A 12,907-nucleotide genomic window follows, 5' to 3' on the forward strand; every position below is an offset into this window, starting at 1 on the left:
GTCTGACATGTATATACGATCAACATGTGACTAACCCTCACGGAGACACAGCTCCCGTCTGACATGTATATACGATCAACATGTGACTAACCCTCACAGAGACACAGCTCCCGTCTGACATGTATATATGATCAACATGTGACTAACCTTCACGAAGACACAACTCTCATCTGACATGTATATATGATCAAAATGTGACTAAACCATCATGCAGACACAACTCCTGTCTGACATGTATATATGATCAACATTTGACTAACCCTCACGGAGACACAGCTCCCGTCTGACATGTATAAACGATCAACATGTGACTAACCCTCACAGAGACACAGCTCCCGTCTGACATGTATATACGATCAACATGTGACTAACCCTCACGGAGACACAGCTCCCGTCTGACATGTATAAACGATCAACATGTGACTAACCCTCACAGGGACACAGCTCCCGTCTGACATGTATATACGATCAACATGTGACTAACCCTCACAGAGACACAGCTCCCGTCTGACATGTATATACGATCAACATGTGACTAACCCTCACAGAGACACAGCTCCCGTCTGACATGTATATACGATCAACATGTGACTAACCCTCACAGAGACACAGCTCCCGTCTGACATGTATATACGATCAACATGTGACTAACCCTCACGGAGACACAGCTCCCGTCTGACATGTATATACGATCAACATGTGACTAACCCTCACAGAGACACAGCTCCCGTCTGACATGTATATACGATCAACATGTGACTAACCCTCACAGAGACACAGCTCCCGTCTGACATGTATATATGATCAACATGTGACTAACCCTCACAGAGACACAGCTCCCGTCTGACATGTATATACGATCAACATGTGACTAACCCTCTCAGACACAGCTCCCGTCTGACATGTATATACAATCAACATGTGACCTATTGTTACCTGAGAGTTGTTTCTTTTCCTTCTGCTGATCGTCAGATAGATCTTGTGAGGACCCTACTTTGCCAGAGATTCCAATAGAGTCACTTAAGGACAGACTCCCAGAACTATCACCACACAAAACACCAGATAGTGATGGCAGAGAGCTCCCTACAAAATAGAATGGAAATACAGTTCCATTATCTGACATTTAATTTACAGGTTCAACTGGGTTTTTTTCCGAAACAAAGGCATGAAAAAAGCTCTTTTTTAACCTTATCACTTTACATAATAAAAGATGTATTCCAGTCAATCTGACAAGAAATACCATATTGAAAAGACATGAACATTGCTAAAGGACTTGATCACTATTTTTAGAAATTTGTCATCTAGGTAAGAACTGCAGTGGCTAATATTGTTGTACATTTTCCAGCTCACACATTTTAAAAAGATTATGTTTCCATTCAGTAGGTTGCAATGTTGGAAATGTACCACAAATGTCAATGTATGCTAACGACAATACATGGTTTAACAAACAACATCCTGATATTAGTTAACTGTGTGATATTAGGTTACCTGTGTGATATTAGGTTACCAGTGTAATACTTAGTTACCCGTGTGATACTTAGTTACCTGTGTGATATTTAGTTACATGTGTGACATTTAGTTACCAGTGTGTTATTTAGTTACCAGTGTGTTATTTAGTTACCTGTGTGATACTTAGTTACCTGCATGATATTTATTTACCTGCATGATACTTAGTTACCTGTGTGATATTTAGTTACCTGTGTGATACTTGGTAACCTGTGTGATACTTAGTTACCCGTGTGATACTTAGTTACCTGTGTGATATTTAGTAACCTGTGTGATATTTAGTTACCAGTGTGTTATTTAGTTACCAGTGTGTTATTTAGTTACCTGTGTGATATTTAGTTACCTGTGTGATATTTATTTACCTGCATGATACTTAGTTACCTGTGTGATATTTAGTTACCTGTGTGATACTTAGTAACCTGTGTGACACTTAGTTACCCGTGTGATACTTAGTTACCTGTGTGATATTTAGTAACCTGTGTGATATTTAGTTACCAGTGTGTTATTTAGTTACCAGTCTGTTATTTAGTTATCTGTGTGATATTTATTTACCTGCATGATACTTAGTTACCTGTGTGATAGTTAGTTACCTGTGTGATACTTAGTAACCTGTGTGATACTTAGTTACCCGTGTGATACTTAGTTACCTGTGTGATGTTTAGCTACCAGTGTGATGTTTAGTTACCTGTGTGATGTTTAGTTACCTGTGTGATATTTAGTTACATGTGTGATGTTTAGTTACCTGTGTGTTATTTACCTGTGTGATACTTAGTTATCTGTGTGTTAGTTACCTGTGTGTTATTTAGTTACCTGTGTGTTAGTTACCTGTGTGATATTTAGTTACCTGTGAGGGCCTCTGGAGAAGAGAAAATGTTGAGATTGAGATCCTTTGATCCATTTTTGTAAATAGCTGCAGCTGCTGTCAGATCTTCTTCTGCGGCACTAAGCTTCGTTAGTGAATCGGCGACCTCTGCTGATGTCACATTGATCGCATTAAGTAGCCCACCTACGCCAGATATCAGGTACTACAACAAAGGAGTATACACAATTGGATTAATGATCTTTTTCCTTATTGCTTTCATGTTTCCTTGGGCTTCTGTATGTGTTGTTTTGATTTCATTTCAACTTTGAGTGAAGATTTTGTGTTCAGTGTAAATGCTGTGGTTTATTCGTCTTGGTAAGTTGACACTATGGTAGAGTTTGCCCTTGTGTGCTGAAACTATGGTAAAGTTTGGCCTTGTGTGCTGACACTATGGTAGAGTTTGCCCTTGTGTGCTGACACTGTGATAAAGTTTGGTCTTGTGTGCTGACACTATGGTAGAGTTTGTCCTTGTGTGCTGACACTGTGGTAGAGTTTGGCCTTGTGTGCTGACACTGGTGAGTTTGTCCTCATATGCTGACAATATGGTAAATTTTGTCCTCATATGCTGACACTATGGTAGAGTTTGTTCTCATATGCTGACACTGTGGTAGAGTTTGCCCTTGTGTGCTGACACTGTGTTAGAGTTTGGCCTTGTGTGCTGACACTGGTGAGTTTGGCCTCATCTGCTGACAATATGGTAAATTTTGTCCTCATCTGCTGACACTATGGTAGAGTTTGTTCTCATATGCTGACAATATGGTAAATTTTGTCCTCATCTGCTGACACTATGGTAGAGTTTGTTCTCATATGCTGACAATGTAGTAGAGTTTGTCCTCATATGCTGTCAATATGGTAGAGTTTGTCCTCATATGCTGACACTGTGGTAGAGTTTGGCCATGTGTGCTGACACTGTGGTAGAGTTTGGCCTCATATGCTGACACTATGGTAAATTTTGTCCTCATATGCTGACACTATGGTAAATTTTGTCCTCATATGCTGACACTGTGGTAGAGTTTGGCCATGTGTGCTGAAACTATGGTAGAGTTTGTCCTCATATGCTGACACTATGGTAAATTTTGTCCTCATATGCTGACAATGTGGTAGAGTTTGTCCTCATATGCTGACACTGTGGTAGAGTTTGGCCATGTGTGCTGACACCGTGGTAGAGTTTGTCCTCATATGCTGACACTATGGAAAATTTTGTCCTCATATGCTGACACTATGCTTGAGTTTGTCCTCATATGCTGAAAATGGTAGAGTTTGCCTTGTGTGCTGACACTGTGGTAGAGTTTGTCCTCATATGCTGAAAATGGTAGAGTTTGGCCATGTGTGCTGACACTGTGGTAGAGTTTGTCCTCATATGCTGACACTATGGTAAATTTTGTCTTCATATGCTGACACTATGGTTGAGTTTGTCCTCATATGCTGAAACTGTGGTAGAGTTTGTCCTTGTGTGCTGACACTGGTAGAGTTTGTCCTTGTGTGCTGACACTGTGTGTTGACATTGTTTTTGTGTGTTGATGCTGTGCTCAGTTTTTAACTGTATACTTTCACAAAATATTTTCTAACAACACAAAACATTAACATGTATGTATTAAGGGTCCTACATTAACATGTATGTATTAAGGGTTCTACATTAACATGTATGTATTTAGGGTTCTACTCACTTTTTGGTTTCTGTTGGGGTATTCACAGAAGGTGCCAATAAAATGTCATCAGTATGAATTAATCATTCTCTGGTCAGGATACAAAAAATAAATTTCATGAAAAATGTTCTTACCTGCTTAACGAGATCTTACCTGCTCAACGAGAACGAGATCTTACCTGCTCAACGAGATCTTACCTGCTCAACGAGATCTTACCTGCTCAACGAGATCCCCAATGTCAAGATTCTGCAGCAGACTTTCAGTTAGATTGACGATTTGAGCATCGTTGAGGTTACACAGAGCAGTGCTGATTTGAGACATCTTGACACTAGATGTAGTCAGATTGAGTATACCTGACAGGAGCGAGGGGTCACAGACTTGTTCTTCTAGTTCTGTGTATTTATACTGTAACAGCTGGAGATAGAAAAACACAATCTTTATATATATAGGCTAATAGCTGGATATAGAAAACACAATCTTTATATATACCCAATCAGCTGGAGATACAAAAACACTCTTTTTATATATACCCTAATAGCTGGAGACAGAAAAACACAATCTTTATATGGATGCATTTCTTATCAGGGACATATATATATATCAAACACTTGACCTTGTGACAAAGTGTTTTTTTGTGTGTACAATAGTCATTATACAACTAAGACCTTTAGTTGTTGTTGCTTTAAGAGGTATATGTATACGTATCAAACAAGGTTTCTTCAGTATTACAAGTGTTAATCCATACTCCATAGGTCATGGCACAATTACTTCCAATAACACCTATATAATCTCCACTGATATCCATGTCTTCGTTCCAGAGAAGTCGTTTAAATCAATATGGCCAATTTAACCCTTTTTGGCCCTGCCCCTCAGCGGTTAAGCAGAAGATGTACCAATTTGAAGTCGCTCGGACCCGGTGGGCTAAAAGTTCAAGCAATGGAACAGCGACCTTCATCTGCAACTCTAGCTATGCTAGACACTCACCACAGTGTAGTCAATGGCCCCTGTCAACAAAGCCTCAGTGACCTCTGGGCTCAGTCCAAGGTCAGCTATCATGTAGCTTCTGAAGCTGTTGGGGTGTTTTAGCACATCCTGTAGGACAACTGTAAAAGATAATACATCACTGAGTGACTGGTTCATCTTGACTTAGATGTCACCTATGTGACATGTACCTTGGTTATGTGTATTTACCAGGACATGGTTGTAAGTATTTACAAGTACATGGTTGTAAGCATTTTTTAGTGCATGGTTTTATTGCCCAGGACATGGTTGTAAGTATTTATCAGTGCATGTTTTTATTTACCAGTACATGGTTGTAAGTATTTACCAGTACATGGTTGTAAGTATTTATCAGTGCATGGTTTTATTTACCAGTACATGGTTGTAAGTATTTATCAGTGCATGGTTTTATTTACCAGTACATGGTTGTAAGTATTTATCAGTGCATGGTTTTATTTACCAGGACATGGTTGTAAGTATTTATCAGTACATGGTTTAATTTACCAGTACATGGTTGTAAGTATTTACCAGTACATGGTTATAAGTATTTATCAGTGCATGGTTTTATTTACCAGGACATGGTTGTAAGTATTTTTCAGTGCATGGTTTTATTTACCAGGACATGGTTGTAAGTATTTATCAGTGCATGGTTTAATTTACCAGTACATGGTTATAAGTATTTACCAGTACATGGTTGTAAGTATTTATCAGTGCATGGTATTATTTACCAGTACATGGTTATAAGTATTTATCAGTGCATGGTTTTATTTACCAGTACATGGTTGTAAGTATTTATCAGTGCATGGTTTTATTTACCAGTACATGGATGTAAGTATTAGTTGCTGGTTACATCTATTTTGCAGTACATTCATGTTTTCATCAGAAGATGGTTACCTACAATATTATTTGTCAGCTAATGTTTATATTTATTTGTCAGCTAATGTTTATATTTATTTGTCAGCTAATGGTTAGTGTTCATGGTTTCATCTATCTATCAGAACATGGGCGTTCGTATGTATCAGCACACGGTTGGATGTATTCATCATATCATGGCGGTATTTCTATTCCTTAATGACTTGAATAGTGTAAATGGGTTGTCACATGAATACAGAATACAAATATACATAATCAGTCCATGGTTATATCTTTCTATTAGTACAGAGAGGGTATTTGATGGTTTCCTGTTGTAATAATATACATTTTACAAATAGGACATAATGCTGATACTTTTTGGAAAAGTGTAAAGCGTAAGATGACAGAAAGTATGGGTATATTCCGTCAGAAAGTATGGGTATATTCCGTCAGAAAGTATGGGTATATTCCGTCAGAAAGTATGGGTATATTCCGTCAGAAAGTATGGGTATATTCCGTCAGAAAGTATGGGTATATTCCGTCAGAAAGTATGGGTATATTCCGTCAGAAAGTATGGGTATATTCCGTCAGAAAGTATGGGTATATTCCGTCAGAAAGTATGGGTATATTCCGTCAGAAAGTATGGGTATATTCCGTCAGAAAGTATGGGTATATTCCGTCAGAAAGTATGGGTATATTCCGTCAGAAAGTATGGGTATATTCCGTCAGAAAGTATGGGTATATTCCGTCAGAAAGTATGGGTATATTCCGTCAGAAAGTATGGGTATATTCCGTCAGAAAGTATGGGTATATTCCGTCAGAAAGTATGGGTATATTCCGTCAGAAAGTATGGGTATATTCCGTCAGAAAGTATAGGTATATTCCGTCAGAAAGTATGGGTATATTCCGTCTGAAAGTATGGGTATGTTCCGTCATACGAGTAAAATATGTTTGGTATTCAATGGGAAATTTTGTCTTTATTCACATCTTGTAAATACCTTGAAGGACGACTATGCATCAAAACAGTTGGGGATTTATAGGTAGTGTAATTATTGACTTCATATTCTAATAATATCACACTTGAGAACAAACCTAGTGCTATTCTAAATAGGCTACTCATCGCGATCCTGTTTTCTGATTAGATCTGGTAGGATTTGCTAATAAAATGTTATGAACTGTTTAGTTACTAGATAAATATCTTAGTGCAGGTAGAAAAAACATACCAAAACCACTTATTCTAGTGTCACTTCATCTACACGACAAAAAAATCTGAGGCTTTAAATGCAGTGAATAGGAAGAACTGTTTTCAAAGATCAATACCAAAGGTGACATTTTCACACTGCGAAAAATAAATTTATCACTTTTGATATCTGTAACAGTGTGAAACCAGTTTTATAAAAATATCTCACTCGCCAAAATGAAATAAACGGTTAGTCTATTTACCAGTATATATAGCATTAAGTTCCTTCCGAGGACATTCTCCAGAGACAACTTACCGTTGAGTGGAATAAAGTTTCTGATGACCTTGAGAGAGGTCAATCCTTTTACAACATGCTGTACATCAGCCATCAACTGGACAGTCATTGTATCATTGGATAGAGACTTAAAATCCTCAATCAGGACATTCAAACTAAAAATACAGAAATGATAGTGTGTTTGTTCATGTTTGATACACATACCTTAAATACACTACAATTCATTAAGGCCAAATACTGGTACAATGAACATGTTGATAATGGCATCTTCATTGTCAAAAAATCTATAAATTAGGTTTATTTTAATTTAAGTACACATAATACCAATTTTAAATACCTGTCAGCTAATGCCTCTGGTCCATAGTCGTAAATAAATCTCTGCAGGTAGGGCAGGAGAGTGTTGAGGTTATTTAGGTCGATGTCAATAGAGGGCAGGGTTGTCAGCTGTTGGATATTGTTGAGCACATCTGTAATGTGTGCTGAGAGAACGGACCACTGGCTCAGGTCGGAGATGCCTTCTGATAGCTACAAATGAAACATTACCTTAACTCCAATCTTAATATACATCTGCAACAAAGATAACAGTGGTACCTGTCCAAACCAACCCCAAAAACTTTGAACCCAATGTAAACCAAACATTATGCTGGAAATCATACCTGTGTATTCTGAAAATCCAAACAAACCGCTCTATCCCTTTATTTCAGTTTAGGCACAATTTCAATGTACACAGTACATATATAATTTACAAAATACACCGCTAACAGAAATTACCTCCCCTGATATTTGAACAGACTCACAGTTACTCGTAATAAATTGAAATAACTGTTTTGCAATCTAACTGGATATGAAAGATTTGAGATTTGATTGCCTACCAGTAAAGAGATGGTGGAGATGTCCATCAGGGACTTGAACACCTCCGCTGTAGACGTAACGTCAGGCCCACACAGGAGATTACTTAATTCCTCCACAGTGATGTTAGCAAACTGGGGCAAGGTCAAGACCTGTGACAGTTCATCTGGGTCACACAGAGTCTTAGCTATGTCTGCTGCAGACTGATTCAGCAGTGCCAGCTACATACAGAAACAAATGAAAGTATTTACTGACTCTGGTGTTGACATTAATAAAGTTATTTACTATATTTACCTAACTACTGATCATGTTATCTGATAACTTTGTTTTGTAAATCTTTCATTTAATCCACAGTGGTTACATTCTGGTCACCATGTTTTCAAGGAAAGTGTGTGAGACTCACCCCATCAGCACTGAGGGTGGAGTTGAGTAGCTGAGCCATCACTTGTGGTGATATCTGTAGCACATTTTGTAAGTACTCCTCAAAGCTTGCCTCACTGGTCAGAATATCAACAAGTGTCACAGAAACTACAAAATAAATAACGTTCAAGCAAGGTTTTTATACAGAAACTATAAAAATAAACCTCCTTAAAGTCTCCTATCAAACTACAAAATCTTCATTGTTGAACTTGATCAATCTGCTGACACATAGGTTTTAGAGCCCTATACTTCTATGACAATTATTCAAATGTGAAAATTTAGGTAATACACAAAACTTAAATAGGAATAAGTAGAAATAGTGGTAAAGTCTGTGAATTTGTACACAACGTCTCAGCAAGGTCTAAAATGATAGTTTGATATTTTAATATTAAACTATAGTTTATATACAATGAGTTTGCCTTGCTGCCTATGTTTTCTGTAATGTAAGTTGTGTGTATTTATGTAATTGCCAATTAGCATGTATGTTAATGAGAGGAGAGGGATGCTGCTGATTGACCAATCAGCGTCTGCCTGAGGGAATGCCCTGTTAGGGATTTGGAGCCCCCACAGCATAGTTTTCTGAATCATTGAAGGAGTTTGTTGCGCATTCCCAGGGGGCTCTCACTCTATGTTGAAACATATAGTTCAATTTTGGCATTTAATTCTAGGGGAATTCTACCCCCAATTTTATAATAATATTATACATGTAGTATTTTACGACAGTATGTTTCAGCTTCTCTCATATCGTTGAGGGTCTAGCTAACATATTCAGCTTCTCTCATATCGTTGAGGGTCTAGCCGTAGTCGTTGAATATTCCATTTCTCATGCAGCTTCTCCAGGGTCGCTCGCAGAGTCTAGTAGCTTCTCTGGAATCGTCCAGGGTCTAGTTGCTTCTCTGTATCTTTGGAGTCTTGCTCGATCATGTAGCTAGCTACTCTGGGACACCTCAGAGTCCAGATTCTTTAAATTTTAAATATCCTATTAGTAAGTTTAATCGTTTTGGTATAGAGTGAGTAGCCCCTGATACGCCAAACTTGTAGCTTGTATGTATTATAACTGTAGTAATAAACAGGTTAAACTGTTCTTGCGTGTTTAGTTGTATATAAAATGATAGTTTGATATTTTAATATTAAACTATAGTTTATATACAATGAGTTTGCCTTGCTGCCTATGTTTTCTGTTTTCTGTAATGTAGGTCGTATGTATTTATGTAGTTGCCAATTAGCATGTATGTTAATGAGAGTAGAGGGATGCTGCTGATTGACCAATCAGCGTCTGCCTGAGGGAATGCCCTGTTAGGGATTTGGAGCCCCCACAGCATAGTTTTCTGAATCATTGAAGGAGATTGTTGTGCATTCCCACCCGCCATCCCCTTCAGCACCTGTAATTGTACTGTTTATTCATGTAATATATATATATAATCTGTACTTTATATATGATTGTAATACCATATACGTATGCTATAACATTACTTTGGTGCTTTGGTTTTGCTATACCCTTAAACTGTCATATGAATGTCATCTCAGTTGGTCTCCTGATTTTGTTTTAATTGTTTGGGCTACTCACTCTTAATTTTAAAACATATAGTTTAATTTTGGCATTTAATTCTTGGGGAATTCTACCCCCAATCTTATAATAATATTATACATGTAGTATTTTACGACAGTATGTTTCAGCTTCTCTCATATCGTTGAGGGTCTAGCTAACATATTCAGCTTCTCTCATATCGTTGAGGGTCTAGCCGTAGTCGTTGAATATTCCATTTCTCATGCAGCTTCTCCAGGGTCGCTCGCAGAGTCTAGTAGCTTCTCTGGAATCGTCCAGGGTCTAGTTGCTTCTCTGTATCTTTGGAGTCTTGCTCGATCATGTAGCTAGCTACTCTGGGACACCTCAGAGTCCAGATTCTTTAAATTTTAAATATCCTATTAGTAAGTTTAATCGTTTTGGTATAGAGTGAGTAGCCCCTGATACGCCAAACTTGTAGCTTGTATGTATTATAACTGTAGTAATAAACAGGTTAAACTGTTCTTGCGTGTTTAGTTGTATATAAATGTACATTTGAGAATAAAAAATAGTTACGGTATACACATGTTATGGTCTCAGCTTTACAAGTTTTAGCTTACATTTAATAAAAGCTACTATTGTCTAAAATTGAAGAAACAGCTCCTTTGGTCTAGTGAGTTATGGTCATTTAATATCAACATGAAAATCGTAACTGTGCAGTTTTGAAGTGTTTAGACAGCTCCTCATGGAAATTGTCTATTTTATCTGTAGCTTATTTCAGTCTCTCTATTTTGTCTGTAGCTTATTTCAGTCGCTCTATTTTATCTGTAGCTTATTTCAGTCTCTCGATATTATCTGTAGCTTATTTCAGTCTCTCTGTTTTATCTGTAGCTTATTTCAGTCTCTCTATTCTATCTGTAGCTTATTTCAGTCTCTATTTTATCAGTAGCTTATTTCAGTCTCTCTGTTTTATCTGTAACTTATTTCAGTCTCTTTATTTTATCTGTAGCTTATTTCAGCTTATTTCAGTCTCTCTATTTTATCTGTACCTTAATTCAGTCTCTATTTTATCAGTAGTTTATTTCAGTCTCTCTGTTTTATCTGTAACTTATTTCAGTCTCTTTATTTTATCTGTAGCTTATTTTAGCTTATTTCACTCTCTTTATTCTATTGGTAGCTTATTTCAGTCTCTTTATTTTATCTGTAGCTTATTTCAATTTTTTTCAGTCTCTATTTTATCTGTAGCTTATTTCAGTCTATTTCATCTGTAGCTTATTTCAGTCTCTCTATTTTATCTGTAGCTTATTTCAGTCTCTCTATTTTATCTGTAGCTTATTTCAGTCTCTCTATTTTATCTGTAGCTTATTTCAGTCTCTCTATTTTATCTGTAGCTTATTTCAGTCTCTCTATTTTATCTGTAGCTTATTTCAGTCTCTCTATTTTATCTGTAGCTTATTTCAGTCTCTCTATTTTATCTGTAGCTTATTTCAGTCTCTCTATTTTATCTGTAGCTTATTTCAGTCTCTCTATTTTATCTGTAGCTTATTTCAGTCTCTTTATTTATCTGTAGCTTATTTCAGTCTCTATTTTATCTGTAGCTTATTTCAGTCTCTCTATTTTGTCTGTAGCTTATTTCAGTCTTTCTATTTTATCTGTAGTTTATTTCAGTCTCTATTTTATCAGTAGCTTATTTCAGTCTCTCTATTCTATTGGTAGCTTATTTTAGTCTCTCTATTTTATCTGTAGCTTATTTCAGGCTCTCTATTCTATCGGTAGCTTATTTCAGTCTCTTTATTTTATCTGTAGCTTATTTCAATTTTTTTCAGTCTCTATTTTATCTGTAGCTTATTTCAGTCTATTTCATCTGTAGCTTATTTCAGTCTCTCTATTTTATCTGTAGTTTATTTCAGTCTTTCTATTTTATCTGTAGCTTATTTCAGTCTCTCTATTTTATCTGTAGCTTATTTCAGTCTATTTTATCTGTAGCTTATTTCAGTCTTTCTATTTTATCTGTAGCTTATTTCAGTCTCTTTATTTTATCGGTAGCTTATTTCAGTCTCTCTATTTTATCTGTAGCTTATTTCAGTCTATTTTATCTGTAGCTTATTTCAGTTTCTCTATCACATCTGTAGCTTAATTCAGACTCACCATTCTGTTGCTGTATAAACACATTGTACATATATTGCATCAATGGCAGAATGTTCCCGGTATCATCCAGAGAAAGGATAGCTGGGTCAGTCAGTAAACCAAACAGGTCAGACACCAACACAAACGTTCTACAATGTCAAGTAAATATCTTCATCAATATACAGGTACATAAAACCTAGGAGTTTGAATGAAACACTGTAAATAATGAAACAAATGTTTTACAAAAGTTCAGACATTCTCCAAATAAGCAGCCAACAAATACAAAAAAGTTAGGTATAATGATAATCACACACAGAAATCAAATTTAAAATACACATCCCCTTTGATTTAAAATCTCTTAATTTGTACAAATATTTGAGGTTCAATTTTTGTTCAAATAACAAAAAAATCAATTTGTGTAATGGATGTGTACAAATGCCTTGCAATAACAGCAATGAGCCATTCTGGTCTCTGTGGAGTATCAGACAACTATAGGGAAGCTGTTCAGGAAAACTCCAGGTGGCTAATATAACAGCAATGAGCCATTCTGGTCTCTGTGGAGTATCAGACAACTATAGGGAAGCTGTTCAGGAAAACTCCAGGTGGCTAATATAACAGCAATGAGCCATTCTGGTCTCTGTGGAGTATCAGACAACTATAGGGAAGC

The 12,907-nt window shown here is 36.7% G+C and overlaps 1 protein-coding gene across 3 annotated transcripts in view; it reads right to left on the bottom strand.

Moving 5' to 3' along the window:
* LOC110457519 (ATP-binding cassette sub-family A member 1-like) overlaps nt 1-12,907 on the bottom strand; it is an 86,160-nt gene that overhangs the window by 54,823 nt on the left and 18,430 nt on the right. For all 3 annotated transcript variants that reach the window (XM_021508839.1, XM_021508841.1, XM_021508840.1), the window contains exons 19-27: nt 12,262-12,389; nt 8,593-8,717; nt 8,213-8,410; nt 7,678-7,865; nt 7,362-7,495; nt 4,999-5,117; nt 4,231-4,428; nt 2,351-2,531; nt 937-1,083 (exon numbers count right to left, since the gene is read on the bottom strand). In XM_021508839.1, coding sequence (XP_021364514.1) covers nt 937-1,083; nt 2,351-2,531; nt 4,231-4,428; nt 4,999-5,117; nt 7,362-7,495; nt 7,678-7,865; nt 8,213-8,410; nt 8,593-8,717; nt 12,262-12,389 — 1,418 coding nt within the window. The remainder of the gene's footprint in view (nt 1-936; nt 1,084-2,350; nt 2,532-4,230; nt 4,429-4,998; nt 5,118-7,361; nt 7,496-7,677; nt 7,866-8,212; nt 8,411-8,592; nt 8,718-12,261; nt 12,390-12,907) is intronic.

The sequence above is a fragment of the Mizuhopecten yessoensis genome, unplaced genomic scaffold (assembly GCF_002113885.1).
Source record: "Mizuhopecten yessoensis strain PY_sf001 unplaced genomic scaffold, ASM211388v2 scaffold9173, whole genome shotgun sequence".
NCBI lineage: Eukaryota > Metazoa > Mollusca > Bivalvia > Pectinida > Pectinidae > Mizuhopecten > Mizuhopecten yessoensis.